The sequence below is a fragment of the Mobula hypostoma genome, chromosome 11 (genome assembly GCF_963921235.1).
Source record: "Mobula hypostoma chromosome 11, sMobHyp1.1, whole genome shotgun sequence".
In the NCBI taxonomy this organism is placed as follows: domain Eukaryota; kingdom Metazoa; phylum Chordata; class Chondrichthyes; order Myliobatiformes; family Myliobatidae; genus Mobula; species Mobula hypostoma.
This window is the reverse complement of record NC_086107.1, coordinates 100766886-100794635: the sequence shown is the minus strand read 5'-3', so window position 1 is coordinate 100794635 and position 27750 is coordinate 100766886. Positions and strand designations below refer to the sequence as shown.

General features: G+C 40.9%; 1 protein-coding gene across 1 annotated transcript in view; it reads right to left on the bottom strand.

Moving 5' to 3' along the window:
* tom1 (target of myb1 membrane trafficking protein) overlaps positions 1-27750 on the bottom strand; it is a 116721-nt gene that overhangs the window by 21318 nt on the left and 67653 nt on the right. The window contains exons 5-11 of the mRNA XM_063061513.1: positions 26997-27131; positions 20869-21003; positions 14936-15052; positions 12995-13128; positions 11543-11582; positions 9485-9593; positions 8653-8779 (exon numbers count right to left, since the gene is read on the bottom strand). Of these exons, the coding sequence (XP_062917583.1) occupies positions 8653-8779; positions 9485-9593; positions 11543-11582; positions 12995-13128; positions 14936-15052; positions 20869-21003; positions 26997-27131 (797 nt within the window). The remainder of the gene's footprint in view (positions 1-8652; positions 8780-9484; positions 9594-11542; positions 11583-12994; positions 13129-14935; positions 15053-20868; positions 21004-26996; positions 27132-27750) is intronic.

Genomic DNA, 27750 nt, shown 5'->3' with positions numbered 1-27750 from the left:
TACTGGAAATTTTAGGTAGTCCAAAAGATAGCAGTTAAAAGGGTGAGGAGAGATATCTATATTCAATACCTTGGAGATAATATTAAAAATGTCTCTCCAAAAAGTTTCCAGAGGAGGGCAAGACCAAAACATATGAGTTAAAGAGGCTATCTGCCCCTGGGACATCTATCACAAAAAAAAGGATTAATATGAGAATAAAAGCACGCTAACTTAGATCTTTGGACAATAACTTTATAAACATCTAAGGTCATCTCTCAGCCTCCTTTACTTGTGTGAAAACAAGCCCTGCCTGCATCTATTCTCTCTTTACAGCTATAATTCTCCAGTACTCTCTTATGTACTCTGTCTGCTTGCTTTGCTATTTTGTTCCTGTAATGTGGTCAAAACTAATGTTTTATACAACTGCAACATGATATCCTCTTAGTTCCTGTACACAGTGCCTCGTGCTGTGAAGACAAATATACCAAAACGTCGTCTTCTCCTCCTTATCCGCCTGTGTTGCCACTTCCATGGAGCGATGGAATTGCATCCCAAGGCTCCTCTGTAAGTTAACACTCCTGAGGTCCCTATCATTTACTTCGTATGTCCCAACAGAAAGTGACCTCCCAATAGTGTTGTCCTATTTTTACTTGCATTATACCGCTAGCACTAACTTTCTGCTGACCTCCGGAAGGACAAAATAAGACAGAAATTGAAATTCTGGAAGCAAAGGAGTCTTTGTGAGCATCAATTAAAACAAGTTCTGTAACTTACTCTGCCACTCTGCAGGATATGAATGCAAGTAAAAATAGGACAACACTATTGGGAGGTCACTTTCTGTTGGGACATACGAAGTAAATGATAGGGACCTCAGGAGTGTTAATGTACAGAGGAGCCTTGGGATGCAATTCCGTCGCTCCATGGAAGTGGCAACACAGGCGGATAAGGAGGAGAAGACGACGTTTTGGTATATTTGTCTTCACAGCACGAGGCACTGTGTACAGGAACTGGGATATCATGTTGCAGTTGTATAAAACATTAGTTTGACCACATTACAGGAACAAAATGACAACAACAGACAGAGTACATAAGAGAGTACTGGAGAATTATAGCTGTAAAGAGAGAATGGATAGGCAGGGCTTATTTTCACACAAGTAAAGGAGGCTGAGAGATGACCTTAGATGTTTATAAAGTTATTGTCCAAAGATAAGTTAGCGTGCTTTTATTCTCATATTAATCCTTTTTGTGATAGATGTCCGGGGCAGATAGCCTCTTTAACTCATATGTTTTGGTCTTGCCCTACTCTGGAAACTTTTTGGAGAGACATTTTTAATATTATCTCCAAGGTATTGAATATAGATATCTCTCCTCACCCTTTAACTGCTATCTTTGGACTACCTAAAATTTCCAGTAATCTTTCCCCTTCAGCCCGTAGAATGATTGCATTTCTTACTTTAATGGCGAAAAGATGCATCTTACAACATTGGAAAGAGCTTAATGCTCCAACTACCTTTTTTTGGTTTTCTCAGACGATATTATGCTTGAATTTGGAGAAAATTAGAAGCAATCTTTATGACTCCTCATTTAAATTTGAACAGACCTGGCAATCTTTTATTCAATATTTTCATTTAATGTAATATATACCCTTCTTGTTTTTTTTTACTGATTTTAATGGAGGTCAGGATTGAGGACGTGATTTTAAGTTTTTTAACTCTGTTTGGTTTCAAGTTAGCCCATTGCTTTGCTTTGCTTTTAGTTAGTTGCACGGTGGGTTTTTTTTTGGGTTTTTTTTTCCTTTTCTCTATTGATATATATATATAAAAATTAGTATACTACTATGTTACCTTGGTACGTTATGTTTAAATTACATTGTTTGTAGTTTTTTTTTGTATTAATATCTTCTGTAATTTTATTATATTCTAACAGTGTATTAGTGCCTATATGGCTTACCTTTTTGTATACTTATTCAATAAAAAGATTTAAAAAGAAAGAAGTTTATAAAATTATGAGGGGCATAGATAGAATAATCAGTTACTATCTTTTTCCAAGAACAGGGAAACCTAGAACTAGAGTCCATAGGTTTAAGGTGAGAGGGGAGAAATCAAGAGTGGCAAGTTTTTCCATACCGTGGGTGTTGATTACAGTATCTGGAATGAGGTGCCACAGGAGATCATGGAGGCAGATACAATTACAACATTTCAAAAGGCATTTGGATAGGAAAAGCATAGAGGGATATGTGCTTAATGTGGGACAGACATTAAACAAGATCTATAAATGAGAGAGGCATCATGTTCATAAGGACTAGATGGGCTAAAGGCCTGTTTCTGTGCTCTATGTTTCTATGATTCTGCACAAGATTGTGGTGAGCCTGCCAATGAGAGGCACACCAAATTGTGAAGGTATAAGATTTTAAAATTCCAAACATAACAGGCATTTAATATGCACCCTGGGACAATCCTACTCAAGAGTCATAAGCTTGAGAAACATTGTTTCCATAGTTAACTAGCTATTAAACTGTTAATATAGCTTCCATAGTTAATTAGTTAAGACCATAAGATATAGGAGCAGAAGTAGGCCATTCAAACCATCAAGTCTGCTCCGCCATTCAATCATGGGCTGATCCAATTCTTCCAGTCATCCACACTCCCCTGCCTTCTCCCCATACCTTTTGATGCCCTGGCTGATCAAGAACCTATCTATCTTTGCTTTAAATGCAACCAGTGACTTAGCATCCACAGCCACTCGTGGCAACAACTTCCACAGATTTACCACCCTTGACTACAGTAATTTCTCCACATCTCTGTTCTAAATGGACGTCCTTCAATGCTGAAGTCGTGCCCTCTTGCTCTAGACTACCCTACCATGGGAAATAACTTTGTCATATCTAATCTGTTCAGGCCTTTTAACACTTGGAATGTTTCTTTGAGATCCCCCCTCATTCTCCTGAACTCCAGGGAATACAGCCCAAGAGCTGCCAGACGTTCCTCATACGGTAACCCTTTCATTCCTGGAATCATTCTTGTGAATCTTCTCTGAACCCTCTCCAATGTCAGTATATCCTTTCTAAATTAAGAGGTCCAAAACGGCACACAATACTCCATGTGGTCTCACGAATGCCTTATAGAGCCTCAACATCACATCCCTGCTCTTATATTCTATACCTCTAGAAATGAAAGCTAACATTGCATCCGCGTTCTTCACCACCGATTCAACCTGGAAGTTAACCTCTAGGGTATCCTGCACAAGGACTCCCAAGTCCCTTCACATCTCTGCATTTTGAATTCTCTCCCCAGCTAAATAATAGTCTGCCCGTTTATTTCTTCCACCAAAGTGCATGACCATACACTTTCCAACATTGAATTTCATTTGCCACTTCTTTGCCCATTCCCCTAAACTACCTAAGTCTCTCTGCAGGCTCTCTGTTTCCTCAACACTACCCACTCCTCCAACCATCTTTTCCGAAGTTTTAAGTCCCTTCCAAAGAGCAACAGAAATAGAAACCATTCAGCCCCTTTCAACTGGTCCACAATTCATTGAGATGATGGCTGATCCTGTATCTCATTGCCACTTCTCTGTAATATATAATTCCCCAGTCTCTGTCACACCCAAAAATATATTGATTAGTATTTTGTACATAATCAACAACTGAGACTCTATAACCAATTCAGGTAAAGAACTTGCAAAAATTCACTATCCTCTGTGTGATCTTCCTTCATTTCAAACATCTGAATGACCAATCCTTTATTCTGAGATTATGGACCTTTGGTTCTAAATGCCCACCTAGGGAAAAGATCATTTGTGCTTTCACAATGCTTCACCCTGTAAGAGTTTTAAATATTGGAATGAGATCCTCTCTGATTCCAAACTTTTGAGCTAAGGTCCAGTTTGCCTACTCTCTCCTCTTAGCAAAGATCCACCATCCAAGAATCAGTTTGGCAAATCTCCATTATGTCACCTCTATTACATAGTATCAAGTTCGAGCTTGTCATCTGTCTGTACATATATACAACCAAATGAAATAATGTTCCTCCACATCACAACAAAACAAAATATTACCACAAATAAGTTAATAAAATGTAATTCAAACTGCATGCAGTGAGCAGCACAGGTAACAGCCAAATAGTGAACAGTACAGTAAACGGCTCAAGTGATGGCTGGGTATTCATTAGTCTCACCGCCTGAGAGAGAAAACTGTTAGCTAGTCTGGAAGTCCTAGTCCTGATGCTCCTATACCTCCTTCCTGATGGTAGTAGGTCGAAGAGATTGTGGGATGGGTTGTAGGGATCCTCAACAATGCTTTGGACCCTTCGTATACTGTGATCCCAAAGAATGTCACAAATGTTGGGGAGGGAGACCTCGTGATCCTCTCTGTAGGTTTTATGACCCTTTGTAGGGTCTCACAGTCCGATGCCTTGCAGCTTTCATGTCATACGATGATGCAGCCAAAGAGGACACACTCAATAGCACGCACGTACAAAGTTGTTTGCATGGGGTGGGAAACTTGCACGCCTCAATCTCCTCAGAAAGTGTAGACGCTATTGTGCCTTCTTGACTAATGAGGAGATGTTGTGGGTTCAGGTTAGATCGTCCATTATGTGCACGTGAAGGAATTTTGTGTTCTTCAGTCTCTCCACAGCAAAGTCATTGATGTGCAATGGAGAAGGTTCGACCTGTGCCTTCCTGAAGTCCATAATCATCCCTTTTATTTTGTCCACATTGAGATTCAAGTTGTTGTTTTCACACCATTTGACAAGCCTCTCAGCCTCCCCTCGCTATGTTGACTCATCATTGTGGCTGATGAGGCCAACGTTGTATTATCAGTGAACTTGACAAAGCAGCTTGAGCTGGATCTGGCAGTGCAGTTGTGAATCAACAGCGTGAACAGTAGTGGACTGAGCAGAAAGTCCTGGGGAGCACCAGTAATCAGTGTGACAGAGCTTGAGATGTTGCTGCCAACTTGGACTGACTGTGGTCTTTCATCAGGAAGTCTAAGAGCCAGTTACAGAGAGGGGTGCTGAATCCCAGTGAAGACAGTTTACCCACCAGCCTCTTGAGGATGATCGTTCTAAATGCAAAACTGAAGCTAATGAAAAACATTGGCATCATTTTTTTTTAGGTGGGACAGGACAGAGTAAAAGGTCGAGGCTACAGCATCCTCAGTGGACTGGTTTGAGCAGCAGACAAACTGGAAAGGGTCCAATGTAGCTGGAAGGTAAGATTTTTATATGATCCATTTCCAGCTGCTCAAAGCACTTCATGATTATTATATCCTTACTTAGCAGGAAAACCTGACCTATACACAATAATCTAGGTGCAGTTTTATCCAGGCCTTTATGATTGCAGTATGATCTCTACTCTTGTACTCAAATTCTCTTGCAATGAAGGCAAAAGTTTGCCTTCAAGTTCCAGTAATCTGTATACAAAGACAATCCAGCTTCCTCTGAATACCAACATCTTTCAATTATTCAACATTTACTAGAAAATGTTTGCTTCTACTAAATGGATAACCTGTTATTCCACATTTAGATTTCATTTACCACGTCCTCATTGATTTGCTAAGGTTGTCCATATCTCCTAAAATCTCTGTCACGCCCAGCTCTCTATCAGCATAATCTGGGATATGTGACGTTTCATTCTTTTATTCAATCATTTGAAATGAAACATCATAAACAGCGACGGACCTGCTAAACCAGTTAGGAGAAAGCCCTTAGAGTATACAGCTATTGCTGGAGGTCCTGAGACTGCGTGCCTTTGCAACTCTTCACACTCCTGTTCTCAGTATCGTTTTATTTGCACAGTTTGCTTTCTTTTGCACATTGTTGTTTGTCGGTTTTTGTTCAGGTACAGTTTTTCGTAAAATTTTATGGTATTCATTTCCCTGTAAATGCCTGAAAAAAAGGTAGTATATGGTAATACATACACTCAATGGTCACTTTATTAGATACCTCCTGTGCCTAATAAAACTGGCCACTGAGTGTACGCGGTCTTCTGCTGCTATAGCCCATCCACTTCAAGGTTCAACCTGTTGTGTGCTTAGAGATGTTGTTCTACACCTCACTGTTGTAACATGCGGTTATTTTAAGTTACTGTCAGCTTGAACAAGACTGGCCAAACTCCTCTGATCTCTCTCATTAACAAAGTATTTTCACCCACAGGGAAAGCTCACAAAACTCAAAGCGAACTTTACTATCGAATACAATCCTGAGATTCATTTTCCTGTGGGCATACTCAGCAAATCTAAAGAATAGTAACTATAACAGGACCAATGAAAGAGCAACTAGAGTGCAGAAGACAACAAAACTGCGCAAATGCAAATATAAATAACGAGAAAATTAAGTAACACGGTAAAGAGTCTTTAAAGTGAGATCATTGATTGTAGGAACATCTCAATGACAGGCAAATGAATGCAAATGCTGCTCACTGGATATTTTTTGTGTATCATACCATTCTCTGTAGACTGTTATGCACGAAAACCCTAAGATATCAGTAGTTTCTGACACACTTAAACCACGTCTTGTACCAACAATCTTTCCATGGTCAAAGTCACATTAGATCACATTTCTTCCCCATTCTGATGTTTGGTCTGAACAACAACTGAACCTCTTGACCATGTCTGCATCATTTATGCAATGAGTTGCTGCCACATGACTGGCTGATTGTATATTTGTATAAATGAGCTGCTGTACAGGTATACCCAATAAAGTGGCCACTGAGTTACATACTTCGATAATAAATTTTACTTCAAACTTTGAACGCATAAGATTTCTTGACACAGTCCTAACATCAAATGGGAGGTCAGATATGCTGGAATTCGACCTTCAGCTCATTGCCGACTTTCATGTTGTAATCAGTGCTGAAATCAGCCATCCAAAACTTGCTGCAGGGCTGAGAGGCTAAATACCACCAATCTATTACTCCTGAAGAACTTCCTGACGTTAGTCCAAGACTTGCCTGCTTACAATTTGAATCTATGCCCATATTTTGCAGCTGCTCTCATCCAAGCACTCATAACTGTTCATACTGTCTCCTAGCCAGCATTCAAACCACGGTGACCACATCCTATTCCATCCTGACACGTATCTAGTATTCTATAAACACCCTCCATAACCCAAAGCAAGAGACACCTTCAAATACTTCCCTCTCTTAAAAAGATTTCTCCATTGTTTCTGGGATTGAAAGGCTTGTCGTATGAAGAGCGTTTGATGGCTCTGGGCCTCTACTCGCTGGAATTCAGAAACCTATCTAATGTTGAAAGGCCTCGTTAGAGAGCATGTGGAGAGAATGTTTCCTATGGTGTAGTAGTCTAACACCACAGGACACTGCCTCAAAATAGAGGGGCATTCTTTTAGAATGGAGATGAGGATGATTTCTTTAGCCAGAGAGTGGCGAATCTGTGGAATTCATTGCCACAAGCAGCTGTGGAGACCAAGTCATTGGGTATATTTAAGGTATAGGTTGATAAGATTCTTGATTGGTCAGGGCAAGTAGGGATACAGGGAGAAGGCAGGAGATTGGGCATGAGAGGGAAAATAGCTCAGCTATGATGAAATGGCAGAGCAGAGTCGATGGACAAAATGACCTAATTCTGCTCCTATAACTTATAGTCCCATGTCAGTACAGCTTTCCCCCAACCTGTTTTGAGACCCCCTTCATGGATTTCCCTCCCCTCCTAATAATCCAAGTAATACACCAAACTACTGAGCAGTCTATCCATGTGGACTCCAACACCCAATCTCAACATGGAACACAGCAGTACAGCTAGTAGATCTGCTGCCTCAGAGACTCAAACTCAAGCCTGACTTCTGGCATAGTCTATATGACGATTGCGCATTCTACATGTATACATTTTTCTTTACATTAAATTCGACCTCTGAAACCTTTGATTATATGGTTCTTTGAACACTCTGCTTTTCTACCATAGGCCAAGGGTGTGCAGATTGTTAATTAGTCACAGCTTTTAAAAAATGAAATAAAATTGGCCCCAGTAGAGTTGGGAATAGAATTGATGGGAAGGTGGGGAGAATAGATTACAGGAGAAAATGGGATTGTTCTGAGTACACATAAACTTGATGGGCTGAAAAGACTCTTCCTTGATCATAAAGCAACACTGATTTAAAATCTGCCCATCACTTACAGCTGTGCTTCCAGCCGCCGAGGATTCAAAGACTAGAACGTCTCTCTGACTTTAACCTTCTCAAAATCTATGCTTTAATAGTTTTTGGTCACATGCCCAAATACCTCCATTTATGGCTCAATATCTGATAATGCTTCAAGTGTTTTTTCCGTGCTATTTTTAACATGATAAACACAAGCAACAGCTTAGATTGAAATGGTGTCCCAAACAACTTTTAACATTTTACTACTCTTAATATTTTGATACATCCACTTTAATGCTTCAAATATTCAAGGTTCTTCTTCAGTGACCCCTCACTCCCCTTCCTGAACTGAGTAGCAAAAATTTCCTAGTTTTCCTAAATCCTCAAGTTAATGGGATTGGATTCTGAATGAGAACTATCCAGAGTATGTATTCCAAACCCCTACCCCCCACACACCATTATTCTGATACCAATGTAGTTGCTGTACACTTCCCATTTTAGTTCTGTGTTTTTGCATTAGAAAGGACAGGAAAAGAATTAGAGAAATGTCCAACCTGCAAAATCGGTAACTACTCACCTCTTGCGCTGATCTGCCAGGGAATTGCTTCTCGTTTGTGCAAACATGTCAAATTCTTCTTCCTCAGTTTTTGGATGGCTGTTTTCCAATGGCTTTGCAGTTGCACTCACACCTTCCCCTGTAACACCTGACCATATGCACAGCAATTAACAAACAGCATAAAGCTTCAGACAATGCAACTTGAACAACTCAGTTTCTTGGAACAAACACAGTGTAAGCGTGTGTGCTATCTGCAGCTTCACTACCAAGATTGGGACCTTCTTGCTTCTGGAGTAGAGTTGTTGTATATTGAAAAGTTTTCCATTAGTTCCGAAGGTTAGCTCTCCTCCAAAGTTTGTTTGAGGTGAAATACTGCAGCAAGAATGGTCAAGTGTCAGGGCAATCACCCAATCTTATTTGACAATGGCCTACAAAAGGTGGTGAATACAGTCCAATTCATTGCAGGAAAAACCCTCTCCACCATTGTGCACATCTACAAAGAGCGCTGCCACAAGAAAGCAGCGTCCATCCTCAAGGACTCCCATCCAACAGGCCATGTTCTCTTCTCAATGCTACATTCAGGAAAGAGCTGCAGGAGCCTTAGGCCCCAAATCACCAGGTTCAAGAACAGTTATGACCCTCCAACTATCAGGCTTCTGAACCAGTGTGGATACCTTCACTCACTGTTAACACTGAACTGATCACTGAACACAACCTATGGACTCCCTTCCAAGGATTCTACAAATCATGTTCTCAGTATTATTTATTATTACTTGTTTATTTTCGTATTTGCAGTCTGTCAGTTTAGGGTGTAGTTCTTGATAGCAAGGATCAATAAATAGCCATTACTTACTAAGTCCTGCCATCTGTGTCGAGATATTAGATGCAACTGGAGTGACAACAGCAGGGGAACTTGGTGTAAGATTTATTAAGTTGTCCACATTCTCTGAAACACTGGGCACCTTGAGAGGAAAAAAAGTGAATTAGTTTAAGAGACATTGAATGCTATATCCAAAGCAAACCAGTAGAAAAATTGTGGACAAATCATTTTCTTCATCAAATATATGGAATCCTAGAAATTAAAAAAGAGATGAGGGGGTTGTGGTTATAAGGTAGGAAGATGCACTATGTTGCGAACTGCATCACGGACAATCAACACAGGCGCACTTCAAGGCAACATGCTCCGTCCAATGTTCTACTTTCCCTGCACTCACACTGTGCACTGAGGCTCAGAGCTCAAACACCATCTACAAATTTGCCAATACTGCTGTTGGCAGTATCTCGGATAGTGACAAGGAGGCATACAGGAGGGAGATAGTTCGCTGTTGAGTGGTTGCAACAACAACTTTGCACCCAACATCAGCAAAACCAAAGAACTGGTTGTGGACTTCAGGAAAGGGAAGTCAGGAGGACACGTACCAGTTCTCATTGAGAGGTTAGCAGTGGAAAAGGTGAGTAGCTTCCTTCATATGAGTGTCAACATCGCTGAAGGTCTTTTCTGCGCTCAGCATATTGATGCAATTTCAAAAATTTTTTATTTTATTATGTATTGCATTGTACTGCTGCCAAATAACAACAAATTTCATGACATACTGTATGCCAGTGATATTAAACCTGATTCTGAAAGGCAAGCTAGCAGCTATATTTCATTGGGTGTTTGAGAAGATTTTGTATTTCACCAGACTCTAGCATTCTGACTGGTTGCATCACTGTCTGGTATGGAGGCAGCAATGAACAGGATCAGAAAAGGCTGCAGAGGGTTGTAAACTCAGCCAACTCACCGTGGGCACTCGCCTCCAAATCATTGAGGGCATCATCAACAGGCAATGCCTCAAAAAGGTGCCATCTATCATTGAGGACCCCTCACCATCCACGACATGCCCTGTTCTCAATTCTACCATCAGGGAGAAGGTAGAGGAGTCTGAAGACACACACTCAATATTTTAAGAGCAGCTTCTTCCCCCTCTGCTGTCAGATTTCTGAACAGATCATGAACACTACCTCACTTTTTGCACCACTTATTTATTTTTATTTCTTATTGCATATATTAATATGTTGTACCCGCATTGTACCATTGCTACAAAACAATGCAAACCTGACTCTGATTCTCCACAAATCTGAAAAGGAAGCAATCATTTTTATTGACTGATTGAGAGCTGTGCCGCCCAGCAACCCCCCAATTTAACCCTAGCCTAATCATGAGATAAGTCACAACAACCAATTAATCGGTACGTCTTTAGGCTGAGAGAGGAAGCTGGAGCATCTGGAGGAAACCCACGTGGTCAAGGGGAGGAGGTACAAACTTCTTACAGACAACTAAGTGTTGCGCTGAACACTACACTACCGTGCCATTGTGCCTGAAGATGTTATGAACTAATTGATCCAAATAGTTTTGAAAATGATGGTAGCTGCTTTGATTGCACACTCAGGTAGCACACCGACATTTTAACTTGTCAAGTTGAACAGTTGTCCATCAGAGATTACATATTTCTAAAGAACCTCATCACACTTAACAAATCTCTTTTGAATGAAGCATACAAAAACATGGAGTCGAGGATCAGGAGAGGGATCTTTCAACTTGTGGAAGAATACAGAACTGCTTAAAAATAAAGCTTCATCCATTAATATTTTTGGACAATAGCAAGTCTTTGAATGTTTAAAATAGAGGTAGATAAAGTCATGGTACAATCATAAGTAAACAGGAACATGCAGTTAGGGTTGTAACCAAGTCAGCCTTAACCGATTAAATAGTGAGATAGACTTCAGGGATTTAATGGCTTCCTCCTAAATTTGTATCTAACGTCTTTACAGTGTATCTACCTTAAGTTACCCTTGGTGCGAGCTCTACATGTGCAGTGACTCAACCTGCAGGACTGAACTGTCTCTTTTCCGTATGCTGAATGATACTCACTCGGTTGATAGTCTTCTGTCCAGTTCTGAATCTCTCAAACCTGAAAATAGGAAAGGCAGAATCCATAAAGCAGACTGAAGGTATGAACCACCTAATAAACAACTTCTGGGGAGGGGCCACAGGTGTTTTCTTAACCAGTGTTCTTAAAATTGACTAAATAGGCTAACGTTGAAAGAGAAATATTGAGAATTTACCATCCTTACTACTTTGTGAAGTCGAAAAACACATTAGACTCTTGATCTGCACAAACAAGCACTAATAATTTAGCACAAAGTTCTTCCAATTTTATGACCCATATTTCAAGACAGATACCTCATGCTTTATGTAAATAAGACTTTGCAACTATACTTGGATTATGGGATGGGAAATAAACAAAATATTTTCATTATTTGTCTGTATTATGGTTAGGGTAGGAGGAAAAGTCACCGTTTTATACTCTTTGAGGAACTGCCAAAGAGCTGGTTAGGGATTCCACTATCATCAAGGGGTTTTTTTTGGAGTAGGTTTCAGGCACTAACATCGTTACTTCAATACAGGCCAATATGCTGCAGAAAGAGCTCTGCTATTTCACTGCATCTGCCCCCATCTCTTTGGAGAGCCATAATTTGTCTCACTCATAGCCACACATTTTTTGCCAGTTCCCCACTGAAAACAAGGAATCTGCACCCACTGTATACAAAAAGCATTGTATCTGCCTCATCACTATATGCATTTCCCATGCTGAATACCGAATTGGCAGTTTACTGATTCTCTTTTTGGTGAAAGCACATTACAATTTTCAGACAACTCAATTAAACCCCCCTCCTCAATCTGCTCTAAGAACCATCCCAAATATTCTACTTACTCCAAACAACTAAAATTGTTCATTTCTTATACCAATCTAATCAAGATCCCCTCGGCGCTCTTCAAGTCTTAATTTGCCATTTATTTAAGTTGCAGACCATTTACTATGACAGATATCCACCCACACACCTGAACATGTACGAAGTTTTAAGGACAGAAACAACTGTTTGAGGAACATAGGCCTGATCAATACAAAAATGGAATCTGTTTCCTCAGAGGCCATATGTTCCTACCCTAGATCATCATGTAATCCCAATTTATATTTCAATGTAGCAGCAATACAGTACAGTAACATATTTCAAATGAGACATTAAGTCATGGGCCAACCTCAAGTGCATACTAAAGATCCTAATGTATCATTTACAAAAAAGAGATTAGCCAAGTCTTCTGCCCTATTATTATCCCCAACCAACATCGCCAATAAAAAGATTATCTGGTCATTAATACCACATAATTCACAGGTGCTTGTGTACACTAACTGGCTGCAAGTTTCCTGGGAGAAGGACTTCAATAGTTGCTTTAAAGTACCATGTAACAAAATTGTAGGAGCAAAGTCACTCTTTAGAGAGGGTAGCTCAATGTAGCTGAAAAGGTGCACTGTAAAGATACCTATCATATCGAAGGAATATGTTATTGAGATTATCATTGACGTGCAACAGGTCCTCTGTCACTTGCTCATTGGTCACTCTTGAGATGAGATCCAGAACCCTCTGCTGCATTGCCCGACATGTTCTGTTCAGTTCCTAGTGTAAGAAATGTATAATTATACACAAGAACTCCAGTATATTTATAAGGGAGAAATTATTTATATCAAAATTAACATTTAAATCTTAAACTCTGTATTTCACAAATTCCGATCCCAACCAGAAATCTGAGCTTACTGTTTCAGGAATGCCTGTCACCTTTCCAACATTAACAAAATGATTGACTGTAAATAGTATCATACTTTACCTAGATTGTGTTGAACCCAACATTATACATTACCTGGGATCCACAACCCCTCGGTTAATGGTAAAGGCCCATGGCAGAAAAAAAGCTGGGAACCATAGGCCTTTTTTCAGTCTTATAGTTTTTTTTATATTCTGTGGTTCTTGCCCGATCTTTCTTGTTTTCTTTTTGAGTGGGGATGGGGATTTGGGGGTCGATGTGCTGGTTCCATTTTGTTCATTTTTTTGCGCAGGATGAGGGATTTGGGGGTTGATGTGCCTGTTCCGTTTTTGTTCGATTTTTTGTGCGGGGAGAGGGGATTTGGGGGATTGATGATCGCGCTGCCTTTCTTTTCTTTCTTGGTTTCATGACTACTCTGAGAAGAAGAATTTCACATTGTATACTTTGATAATAAATGAAGCTTTGAACCCCGATTTAGATGCAACTTTGATCGGCCTCCTCCTCACTCAAGTTAACAATGCAGAACAACTGAACCCAGGAATCAGCTAGTCTATTTGGCTCAACTGTGTTCTCAATAAACCTAGTGTGCCATTGGGCAATGCCTCATTTTTCTTCTGAATAGTGCTCAGTAAGCAGGATATAGAGTGGTGGGGTGGGTGAGAAAGGAAAATGGAGCTGGATGCTTCAGTATTTTTAGCGTTAGTTTCCAGTCAAGTCTTCCTCCAAGCTTAAGTGAATCACAGGTCCAGAACGTGAACGGGGTGTGATGAAACACAATCTTAAATGTAAAAACTCAGTATCATGATAACTTAAACTGATGCAAAAAGTCTCACACTGGATATTGCAGTCTGGACATGGAAATTTGTAAAGTAGCTTAAAGTTTATGGTTTAAACTACCAATTGATTAAAAAGTGATAAGAGTAAATGAAACTCTGAAGCCAAAGTACCAAGGTCAGATGACAGAAATATTCAGTTACCTGAAATTTTGTGGAACTAAGAAAGAAGGCAATAGAGAGAAAAGGTCCTCCAAGAGGACCACCACATTGTCATGGTTCGGAGGCTTGCGTGCCTCAACGGCACGAAGAGCTACGTTGTCTGGAGTCAGGGCTTTATGCTGTTGCTCTTGGTAGGGTCACCCATGCCAAACAGGTCAAAGGTAGTGGTCCACCAGTCCTCCAGGTTCAGGGGTTCAGCTCAGGGATAACAACCCTGACTGGTCAAAAAGATCGTAACGGAAACAGTAGTAAAGAATTCTTCTACATCTGTGTGACTGAGGACCCTGAATAACACCTTTGGCACAATAAAGAAGATGGCCAAGGACAGGCAGAGATAGGGGAACTTCACTGCTACCCTAAACGCCAACAGTGTAATAGGCAATAAAAGAGAGAAAAGGTAAAATTAATTGGACAAAGTTTAAGAGTCATGGGGCTGGGGTGTCATTGCTAGTTGACAAAGAGATAAAGTACATCAAGATAATTGTTTCAACTTTGCAACTGGCCAAAGATTTATTTCCACCATCCTTGCACCTGGCCCCACACCATTTCATTTCAATTAACAGATAACAAACTGGGCATATGAATTTCGAAAGCCATAACCTAACTGAGTGGCATTTCAAAAGCAAGATGCTGAATGGCCTATTTTAATTTCAGATTACTGTTTCACCTGTAGTAGCTCAAGGTCAGAGGGATCTTCTTGACCTGGGACCATCTCAGTCAGCATTTCAGACATCACTTTGACATTACCGTTAACAATATCCAGTTCACTCCGCAGTTTTGCAACCTGTAAAACAGAAAGCATTTAAAATTCAAGGCCAATGAACCAGATATTGACCGCCATAGAGTTGTACAGCACAGAAACAGGCCTTTGGCCCAACCTGTCCATGCCAATAAAGATGTATTCCAGAGTTAGTCCATTGGCTTGTATTTGGTCCATATCCCTCTAAACTAGGAGTTTCCAACCTTTTTTATGCCATGGACTCATACCATTAACCAAGGGGCCCATGGACCTCAGATTAGGAACCTCTGAGCTACGTCTTTCCCATCCATGTACCTGGCCAAATATCTTTTAGATGTTGTTACTTAACTAGCTCTACCCTTTCCTCTGAAAGCTTATTCCATATATTCACTGTACTCTATGGAAAACTTGCCTCTTTTTCCCTTTTAGAATAATTTCCCTCTCACATTAAATTTATGCCTTCTGGTTTCAGACTCCCCTAGCCTGAGATAAAAATCATGACAATCCATATTTATCAGAATCAGGTTTAATATCACTGGCATATGTGATGAAATTTGTTGTTATGCAGCAGTACATTGCAATGACCTATTCAGGATATTTACAAAGACAGGTGTGTAAAAAGGACCATTGGGGACCTGAGCCACCTCAACCACAAACTTTCTGGGAAACAGTACCGCAGCATAAAAGCCAGGACCAACAGGCTCCAGGACAGCTTCTTCCACCAGGCCATCAGATTGATTAATTCACGCTGATACAACTGTATTTCTATGTTATATTGACTGTCCTGTTGTACATACTATATAAACAGTTGACATGTTGAGCCGAGAGAAGGGCATGAAGATTTGTATTGGAGAAATTAATGGAAATGAAAAGTAATAGATTCTAAGAACCAAGGTCTGAAGGAGGGAACAATGGAGATGCAATTTTCCAAAATTCCATGGTTTATTTCTCCAAATATTTTTACATTATTTAAAGACAGGGATAGGAAAAAATAAGTTATTAAAAACTAGAACCTATTATTAAGGAAGCGGTAAACAGGCATTTGAAAAATAACAACAGGATTGGGAAGAGTCAAAATTGATATAAGAAAGAGAAAATGTATGACAGTTAATAATTATGACATTTATTAATGTATGACAGTTTTTTTGAAGTGGTACTCAGCAGAAAAACTAAGGACAAGCCAGTTGATGTGGTGTAGTGGGAGTTTCAGAAGTTCTTCAACGAGGTTATTAAACAAAATTAGAGAGCACAAGATTGAGAGTAATACCAATATGAATTTGACATTAACAGACGGAATACGTGTCCTTTTCAGGTTGAGAGGATGTCAATAATTGAATGTGCAGCTGTTCACAATCTACATCAATGATTTGGATGAGGGGATCAAATGTAAAATATTCATGTTTGCTGATGAAACAAAACTGGGTGGCAGGGTGAACTGAAAGGAGCATCAAAGTGCTTTCAGTAAATGGTGAGGATATCCACTCAGCAGTCATTTAATTAGGTACAAGAGTGGAACCCAGCGTGGTCTTCTGCTGCTGCAGCCCATCCACTTCAAGGTTCAACATGCTGTGTGTTCAGAGACGCTCTTCTGCACACGACTGTTGTAACACATGATTATTTGAGTTAGTTGCCTTCCTGTCAGCTTGAACCAATCTGGCCATTCTTTTCTGTCCTCTCTTATTAACAAGGTTTTTTCGCCCACAGAACTGCCGCTCTCTGGATGATTTGTTTTTTTGCGCCAGTCTCTGTAAACTCTGGAGACTGTTGTGCATGAAAATCCCAAGAGATCAGCAGTTTGAAATACTCAAGCCACCCCATCTGGCACCAACAATCATTCCACAGTCAAAATCACTTAAATCACATTTATTCCCCATTCTGATGTTTGCTCTGAACAATAACTGAACTTTTGACCATGACCACATGCTTTTATGCATTGAGTGGCTGCCCATGATTGGCTGATTAGATACATGCATTAACAAGCAGGCAAACAGGTGTAACTGATTAAATAGCCACTCAGCGTATATAGCAAATTTAATAAAATGTGGGGGGAAAAAACAGCATTTTCATTCATCTTAATGGGAAAAAAGAAGAGGCTTTTTTTTGAAGTTGGCAAGAGACTGGAAATTACTGGTTTTCGGAAGGAGCTGGAACATCTGTACACAAATTACTTAAAATTAACTTTCAGGAATAGCAGGCAGTTAGAAAGGCAGATACAAGAGCGGAAACATCTTGCTCCAATTATATAGGATTCTGGTTTGACTGCAGCTAGAATGCTGTGGTATTAAAAAGCACAAAATGCAGGTCAAACAGCATCTGGGACACTTTGTCAAAAGTTGAAACATTAACTCTTTCTCTTTCAAACAAGAGAAAATCTGTAGATGGTGGAAATCCAAGCAACACACACAAAACGCTGGAGGAACTCAGCAGGCCGGGCAGCATCTATAGAAAAGAGTAAATAGTCGTTGTTTCGGGCCGAGACTCTTCATCAGGACTAATGAAGGGTCCTGATGAAGAATCTCAGCCCAAAACGTCATCTACCCTTTTCCATAGATGCTGCCTGGCCTGCTGAACTCTTTCTCTCTGTTCTTTTTGCGTATGCCACAAGTATTTCTAGCTTTTTCTGTTTTTAAACTTTGGATTATCAGGTCCAGCAATTTTATTAATTTCATTTATTCTAGACTTCTTTATACAGGTTTGGTTTCCCTACCCAAAAGGATAGACGTGTGATAGAAGTTTGAAGTTTCCTGGGATAGTGATTTTACCACATGAAGAGGGATAAAACAGAGTGACCTATAGCCTTCAGTTTGGGAGAACAAGGAGTGATCTTACTGAAACATACTACTTTCTTGCAGGTCTATCAGGGGAGATGCAAAATTGATGTTACTCCTGTAGTGTATGGATCTATTTTTTTTAGTGCAATGACTCCCCTTAGCTCTAATTATGAACTGATAACTTATGCATGCACATTGATTTGTTGCTGTCTCTGCAAAGTGAATATACAGTTAACCACTTCTGAATGCGTATGACATGTAGTTGTATGTATTTATGTATTTATATGATATGTAGTTGTACAGACACAACAACTCCCAACTAAGATACCAGGAAATCTGGAAACAACGGGGTGGGGCGGGTGGATGGGCTGCCAGGAGTTGAGTCATACAGCCTCATAGTAAGGATTTAGCTATTTAGGACCAAGATGAAGGGCAGTGAATCTATCTAAGATGTCTGGGCAGACTGTCTTGAATATGTTCCATATATTCAAGAGACTGAGATGTTAAGGGATTTTGTCATTAGGGTAGGAAAACCAGAGGCAAAAGATCCACCATAATGTTATTAAAATTCTGGAGCAAAGAAGAGGAGCTGAACAGCCCTTTCTTCCTTCTAACAGTCTACTCTTGCCAATGGAAACAGCAGCTGTCATTGTAATCATTGAATTAATGTGGTCTCCACAGAAAAAATGAGCAGGAAGACTGAAGTGGAGAAAATGACATACTGAGGAGTTCTTTATATCTTCTCTTTGACGGGATTCAGTGATATACTCTTTCACTGCTCCCCCCGTGATCTCTGCGGCCCCCCCCCGACTCTTTGCATCTATCACCTACCACCCTGTAATTCTTACTCTGACTTTCTCATCTTTTTTCCCCAGTCCTGATGAAGGGTCTCAGCCCGAAACATCGACTGTTTACTCCTTTGCATTGATGCTGCCTGACCTGCTGAGTTCCTTCAGCATTTTGTGTGTGTTGAAAGCACGTTGAAGAGTTCATTTCGCAGAGACCAGATATGGAGGAACAAAACCATGGAGAAAATGCTGCACCTCCAGGGAAGGGGTTCCAATCATTTTTTATGCCATGGACCAATACCATTAAGTAAGGGATCCACGGACCTCAAGTTGGGAACCCCTGCTCTGGGGAAGTTCAAGTGTGGGTAGTTTATGGAGGGCAACTTTTGACCAGAAGAATTCATGTGACTGAGGCTAGCAACAGAGAGATAGAAAGAAGGGTAGGAGAAAGGGGGCTGAGATCCAACAGTCAGTGGCCATGATGGGGCCTCATGGTGTGATGGAAGTGACTAGCCAGAAATACATGGCCCAACTGCAATCTGGAGTCATGGGGATGATAGAGTTGGCTGGCCAAATATTGGGCCCTTTTAGGGGAGGGGTTGAATGGTGTGCATGAAGGGAAATGTTAGAAAGAGACGTCTGTGGTTGAAGTGGTTGATGCTTTCTTTGGTTTTGTGGTGGAGGGCTGGGAGAGGGCAGTAACGTTGCAAACTATGTGAGCGAGGTCACAGCCCGGAAAATAATATTGGTGGTAATGGATGGATGCACAAGGAATGACTTTGTGTGGTGGGTATCTGATGCAGAAATCTCATCAGATGCATGTTTTTTGGGTTGAATCTCTTCATTCCCAATCAAATTTCTGGAATGAAGAAACACAACCCAAAAATTGTCACGATCAATTACACTCCTTGATAAAGCAGTCAACATAGTTAAAGAGCCTAGCACCTTCATACACTCTCTTTCTCCTCCCTCCCATTGAAGAGAAGATATAGAAACCAGAATGCACATACCACATGGCAAAAGACAGCTTCTGTCCCACTGTTATAATGGTTCCCTTGCATGATTAGATGGGCTCGTGACCTCACAAACTACCTCGTCATGACCCTGCACATTGTCTGCCTGTACTTTCCCTATAACTGTAACATTTTAGTCTACATATGTCATTACTTACCCTTGTACCACCTCAACGTACTGATTTAAAGAAATGATCCATCCTGCATGGATGGCATGCAAAACAAAGGTTTTTCTACTGTACCTTGGTGCATGTAACAATTTTTTTTAGGCATCCGTTAGTCTTGTGAGACCATGGATTTGCTCCTTGGAAGATTTCCAGGGCACAGCCCTGGGCAAGGTTGTATGGAAGACTGGCAGTTGCCCATGCTGCAAGTCTCCCCTCTCCACGCCACCGATGTTGTCCAAGGGAAGGGTACTAGGGCTGATACAGCTTGGCACCGGTGTTGTCGCAGAGCAATGTGTGGTTAAGTAACAATTAACATGCCAATTTACCAACTATTGACTTACAACACAGGAGACTATTCAGCCCAGAAGGTCTGCTCTCAGAGCAAACCCAGCAGCCCCATCTCCCCAAAAACAATTCTCCCTCATACTCACCTTCAACTTTTTTTTTTAAATCAAACATCTACATTAGGGCTAACCTAAGTAGCAAATTAACCAACTATATCTTTAGGATGTCCTCCAAGAGGACTCCAACCTTGTTGTAGTTTAGAGGCTTGTGTGTCTCAATGACCCAGAGAGCATTGTTGGGTGGAGTCAGGGCTTTATGCTTTGGCCGTTGGTAGGGTCATCCATGCCAAAGTGGTCAAAGGCTAAGAGTGGTCCATTGGTCCTCCAGGTTTGGGGTTCAGCTCAGGGCTAACAACCCTCACTGGTAAAACAAAACAGCAATGAAGAATCCTTCTACATCTGAGTGTGACAGTATTCCTGAGTCTCCTCCGCAACTTGCACGACTGACAGTAGTGAAAACCAAGCTACTGGACAATGAAGGAAATCCTGAACCCCGCCAGAGATGGAGGACCTCCATTGCTGCCCTAAACACCAGTGGCATAACAGGCAATAGAGGTATCTTTAGAATGTAGGAAGGAACCAGAGCACCTAAGGGAAACCCATGTGGAGGCAGGAAGAATGCACAACGTCCACACAGACAGCAAGAGAGTTCAGGATCAAATGCAAGTTGTTGGATCTGCAAGGCAGCAGTACCTCTGTGCCATCATGTTCCATTCTGGGACAGTAGGGGTAAATAAATTAGATATGTAGCCATGAAATATACAGCATTGCATTTTACCTGCTCAAGGGAAGGAGTAATTGCACCTTCCGATGATGCTACTGGAATGGGTTGTTCAGAGACAGGAAACACTGCTGACTGTGCCTGTGCTGGAACTGAATTCTGTGACACTGCTGGGTCCACTTCAGGAATAGTCTGAAAAACAAAAAAAAGCATTTGTAATGAGGACAGCGAATAGGTAATACGAAGATACCATCATTAATGATCAGAAGTAGCTGCACAACAGAATGAAATGACAGTTATAACAAATCTAACTTGAAGTTGTCACTCTGACTCAATAGATTCCGAAGGTTTTGGAAGATTATTTAATGACTCGACAAGTTCACTCACTAAATTAGTTCATCCATATCAGGTAAAAAAAAAAATCATTAGCTTGGATCCTTAATCTGCATCACTAGTCGGTCAGATAACACAGCGAGCATAACAAGCATCTGTACTGCAGATGTAGAGAGAAAGAAACTACATTTTCCTTATGAGTGGAAGGAAAGAGGGCTTGAAATGATGCAGGAGAGAATCTTGCTGAAATACTTGCTTCTGTTCACAGGCAGGTGGAAGCTCATTGTTTGTAAACTGTCAGCGAGTTTCAGCAATGTGAGGAATGTTGAGCAAGGTAAGATGTTCAAAGATCTGCAATTTAGAATAGAAATAGCACTTTCCAAAAATAAAAAGTTAACAGAGTTAACTTCTTTTGTATTAATAAGGGATGTAATTACAATTAAGAATAACTCTGCACTGTTCCAAGAGGAAAAAGTCACTAGTCAATGTCATTGGAATCTCACCATGGAAATCTAAAAGCCTAGAAATAAAATTCTATTGGCATTTCGGTCTGAAGTCATCACCTGTAACAGATGGCTGTACAGCAGGGTTTCCCAGCTTGGAGTCCACAGATCCCTCAGATAATGGTAAGGGTCCAAGGCATTTAAAAGGTTGGGAACCCCTGCTCTACCCATCTGCTGGCTCTTACTGCCCTCTGAAGTGGCCTGAAGAGCCACTCAGTTTTTGGAAGTTTGGTTGATCGCCGAGCTTGGTGAAATGTTTGCGGACATTTCGGCTCCAATCAAGAAGCAATCATAAGAGCACACCATCAAATATGCACTGATGATGGCTTCTCAAATGGAGCTGAAACACCTGCCGACCTCCGCGATCAACCGAACTTCCAAACAGCCAACTCGAGCTACCAATATTCCACAATATTTCAAACAACTCAGATTTTTCCATATATAGTCTTATTGAATGGCAGAGCAGACTCAATGGGCCAGATGACCTACTTCTGCTCCTAACTGAACACAGTGACATAGAACACTCAGATCCTAAGTCGACACTTCGGGCTGAGATCTTTCATCTGTCCTGAATAATTAAGCCCCCAGGGCTGGACAGGGTATAGACGGGGTATCCCCTGGTTACCGTGGGAAGAGAAGGAAGATTGCTGCGCCTTTGATGATGATCTTTACATCCTTACTAGCCACAGGAGTAGTACCAAGTGATTGGAGGATGGCAAAAGTTATTCCATTGTTCAAAAAAAGTAATAGGGATAATCCTGGGAATTATAGACCAGTCTTATATCATGACGAACTACTGGAGAAAGTTCTTAGAGGACAGTATTTACAAGCATTTGGAGACGCATTGTCTGATTAGGGATAGTCAGCATGGTTCTGTGAGGACAGGCCATGCCTCAAGGGCCTGATTAAATTCTTCGAGGAAGTGACAAAACAAATTAATGAAGGTAGAACAGTGAATGTGGGATGTATGGATTTTAGTAAGGTGTTCAACAAGGTTCTTCACAGTCTGTTCATTCAGAAAGTCAGAAGGCATGGGATCCAGGGAAACTTGGCTGCATAGATTCAGAATTGGCTTGTCCAGAGGGTAGAGGATATTCTACCTGAAGGTCCATGACCAGTGGTATTCCACTGGGATCTGTTCTGGGACCCCTGCTCTTCATGGTTTTTAAAAGTGACTTGGATGAAGTAGTAAAATAGTGGGCTAGTAAGTTAGCAGATGACACAAAAGCTGATGGTGTTGTGGATAGAGTAGAAGGTTGTCATTGGTTACAACAGAACTTGGTAGAATCCAAAGCTGAGCTAGAAAGTAGCAGATGGAGTTCAATCCAGAAAAGTGGGTTATGGAGGGTTACGTGCCATGGACTAGAAAGGTGAATTCTAAGTGATACCAGAAGATCCCTGTGTAAATTTTAAAAACAATTCCTTATTTTTAAAGAGATTGATTGTAATATTCTTCAGATTTTCTCAACTCTTTGGCAGGTAGGAACGTCTCAACTTTCCTGCTATTCTACATTGAGTATACAAACTGGAACATCCCTTGTTTCCGCAGAGATGTTCCACAATGAGGTGCAGACACTGATCCTCTGTAAAGGAATCCACTGCACACAAGCTATCACAAACAATGAGACTGATAAATTTAGAAATCTGAGAAACATCATAAAAACCAAGTAATTTGTTCAAGGCTATTACAACATTGGATAACTGTTGAGAAATTCCTTTGGAATTGCAAAAATCAGATAGAGCAACACTGTCTTGTCACACCTGTATTTCCTGTTTTTGCCAAGGTTTGAAAAACCATTGGATGTGCCCTCTGCTGGCAATTCATGGAATAACCCACTGAAGCTTCTACAACTTCACTCTTGAGTACCGAAAGTTCAAAGTAAATTTATGTCACCATATACTACCTCGAGATTCATTTTCTTGTAGGCATTCACAGTAGAAGAAATACAACAGAATCAATGAAAAACAACACACAAAGACTGACAAACACCAAGATGCAAAAGGCAAATTGTACAAAATCCTTAAATACTTTATAGTCGCCAAACAATTGGTACCAGAACGTACAATCATCACAGCGATATTTGGTTCTGCACTTCACACTCCCTGGATTACAAATAGTAAATATTAAAGATATTAAAATAGTTAAAATTAGTAAATATTAAAAATTTAAATTATAAATCATAAATAAAAAATAGAAAAATGGGAAGTAAGGTAGTGCAAAATAAACTGAGAAGCAAGTCCGGATATTTGGAGGGTATGGCCCAGATCCGGGTTGGGATTCTTTCAGCAGTCTTATCACAGTTGGAAAGACGCTGTTCCCAAATCTGGCCATACGAGTCTTCAAGCTCCTGAGCCTTCTCCCAGAGGGAAGAGGGACGAAAAGTGTGTTGGCTGGGTGGGTCGTATCCTTGATTATCCTGGCAGCACTGCTCCGACAGCGTGCGGTGTAAAGTGAGTCCAAGGATGGAAGATTGGTTTGTGTGATGTGCTGGGCTGTGTTCATGATCTTCTGCAGCTTCTTTCGGTCTTGGACAGGACAACTTCCATACCAGGTTGTGATGCACCCTAGAAGAATGCTTTCTACGGTGCACCTATAAAAATTAGTGAGGGTTTTAGGGGACAGGCCAAATTTCTTTACTTTTCTCAGGAAGTAAAGGTGCTGGTAGGCCTTCTTGGCAGTGGACTCTGCTTGGTCGGACCAAATCAGGTCATTTGTGATATTGACCCCGAGGAACTTAAAGCTTTTGACCTGTTCCACTTGCACACCACCGATGTAAATTGGGTCATGCGGTCCGCTACTCCTTCTGAAGTCAACAACCAATTCCTTCGTCTTGCTGACGTTGAGGGATAGGTTATTGTCTTCGCACCATGCCACCAGGTTCTTAATTTCCTCTCTATACTCAAACTCATCATTACCTGAGATACGGCCTACAATTGTTGTGTCTTCAGCAAACTTATATATCCTTGGCTACACAATACATAAATAAATAAACAATACTGAGAATATGAGTTTGGAGGCCTGGAAAGAGAGTCTCTAGATTGTAAGATCAGTTCAGTGTTGAGGTGAGTGAAATTATCCACACTAGTTCAGCAGCCTGCTGGTTGAAGGATAACAACTGTTAACGAAATTGGTGGTATGGGATCAAAGGCTCCTGTACCTCCTTCCCAATGGCAGCAGCATGACGAGAGCATGGCCTGAATGGTGGGGATCCTCGATGATGATGCTGCTTCCTTGTGGCAGTACTCCTTGTAGAGGTGCCCAATCTCAGCTAGAGAACTACTTTTTCTTTCACTGGGGTGGCTAATCTTGCTGATCTCTTTCCTGCTTTGCTTTAATTCACATAGCAGTGTCGCTCTATGGCACAAAATAAATTAAATTATTCCATTTATGAACTATTACTGACCTCTCGATATTATCCTTCAGAATGTCCGTTTATGAACAAGACTTCAGCCACCTATAACCTAGTTTGAATATCGTGGTCACCCCAATACTGAATGTGGTTGTTTTGGAAAGGGTGCATAAGTAGTTTACAAGGATTAGAGGGGATGTGCTCCTGGAAGTAGTTTAACAAACTTGGTCTATTTTCTCTGGAGCATCAGAGGCTGATAGAAGTTTGTAAAATTACGAGAGATATAAATAGAGTAGACACTCAGCATCTTTTCCCTCAGGGTAGATGTCAAATATTAGAAGACATGCATTCAAGTGGGTGAGGGTAGGGTGGGGTGGGGGGAATTTAAATAAGATATGCAAGGCAAGTTTCATTTTAAATAAACACAGAGTGGTTGATTCTTGGAACGAGTTGCAAAGGGCAGTGATAGAAGTCGATATGACTGGGCTTAAGAGACAGGGAATGGAGGGCTGAGGATCATGTGCAGGCAGAAGGAATTTGGCATTGTGTTAGGTACAGATATTGTAGGCTGAAGGGCCTGTCCCATTGTGGCAAAGCAATGAATCACAAAACTTCCCTTTCTGACACTCAGGATGCTAACATCTTACACATTTCCTTCCCCCCAATGCAATAGTCTACACTCTCCCAAAGCCATCATTACCCATCTCATTGAAAACAAAACTGAAAATTTCATTGAAGCAGAAGAAGATGGCGCCAACGAACAACGCTACCAAGGGCAACATCCTCCAGATAGTTCACAAAACTACTGCTTTCAAGTCTTATTTTTCCTTGAAATGTGGTTCTGCTACTGTCGGAGCCTGTGACCTACTGTTCAGTGCCTACGAACTATATTTTGGTGGTGTGTTTTCCGGTTGATAGAGCAATCTGGCACTTTGCTGTCCCCGAGAGAGAGGGTTCCGTGAGGCTTTGAGCAAAGCGTGCAGTCTGAAGGCCAAGAAGCCTGGAGACAGGGCGCAAGCCCGTGATCAACTTCATTTCTCACCGATTAAAGTGTTGAGAAAGATTGAACTCATCAAGGCAAGTGCAGAAGGCGAAGGCGAAGGGGTGCTCTGCGCCATCTACCAGCCTCTTGCTCACTGCTGGCAGAGGAAAGTATCTGCATGTGACAGTCTCTCTCCCCATCTCATTCACTGCTCCTGAAGGAAGGTTCGAATGATCACTCTCTCCCTCAATGCTTTTGGAGGATGATGCTGGAGCAAGGTTTAATTGATGCAGCTTGTGAATTGGACTCTGGGGTTTACATTATGATGTGTTTCCAGTGTTTGATTGCTCCTCCTTTTGTTGGTATTTTGGGCAATTTTGAATTGGGATAGTTTGCAGATAACGAACCCTGAGCTGAACTGAAATATGCCTGCAATTTCAATTTTGTGTTTTATATTTTGTGTTTTTCACTCATTTTTTGTGTCGTTCGTGCTATTGGTTTTTTTGTGCATGGGGGGGGGGTTGGTTGATGTTTTTCTTTGAACGGGTTCCATGGATTTTTCTTTTTATAGCTGTCTGTGGGGAAGACAAATTCCAGGGTTGTATACTGCATACATTCTTTGACAATAAATGTACTTTGAACCTCTGAACCTCACATTTGACCCAATGCTCATGCCAAGACCCAATCGCAAAGATTCTGAGCATGTTGCTTTCCTCTCCAAAGATCATTAGTTCTTCTGTATCTCCATATATGAATCTCACCAGTGAGGTTTGTACTGCTGATGCAACGTTGAAAGACTACAGTCAACCACAAATCATGTGTAAAGCACTGACCATTTTATACCAACAAAAGGGTTGGTTAGAATTGATGCTGCTGCCAAATATCTACAATCATCAAACATTAAAGATACTCAATCTTTACCAAGTCAACACAGTGGGAAAATTTTAGTAGTTCACCTACCCAAAATCAGTCAACATAACAGAAATAAGCAATAACCAGAATCTAGTTTATACTCACTCTCTGGGGTGTGTGGATGGGAGACAGTGCATCAAGATCAGTCATAGGGAACTCAAGCCCCTTTCTCCTCAGCTCTTCATAAACAGTCACGACGCCAGTGAGATCTGGAGTACTCCGGAAGGCATCAGCCCAAGCCTGCACCCAAAGTTAGATACACAGCATTAAGAATTATTCCATCGTAAGAATGGTATACTTGTCTGCTTTTTACATGTCCATTTTTAGCTTTAGTTACCCCTTGCATCATGGTAAAAGCACTCCACAATTTTGGAACAGAATTACAAGTCTCACTGATAAACTGCAGGGATGATCTAAAATAGTAAACCTTCCTCGCTCCCTCATGTGTTTCCAGCATTTTCTATTTTGATTTCCAGCAAATATAATTTATGCTTCAATATTAGTTCTTATTGATCCTATTGTTTTATTACAGAAGCTATGAGGAAATAGTTTCCAAATTAAAGCAACTACGTTAAAAGGAAGTTTTATGCTTGTTCCGACTCTTTAATACTGTGTCACTTAGCTCCTAAGCCAACAAATACTGGAAACAAATCACACTTCAGTTTTAAACTTCCCCTTGACCTTCTCTTTCGTGAGGAGAATAATTTATTTATTTATTGAGAGACAGTACAGAATAGGCCCTTCCAGCCATATTGCCTGGCAATCCCCGATTTAACCTTGGCCTAAGCAATGGACAATTTACAATGACCAATTAACCTACTAACCAATACATCTTTGGACTGTGATAGGAAGCAGGAGC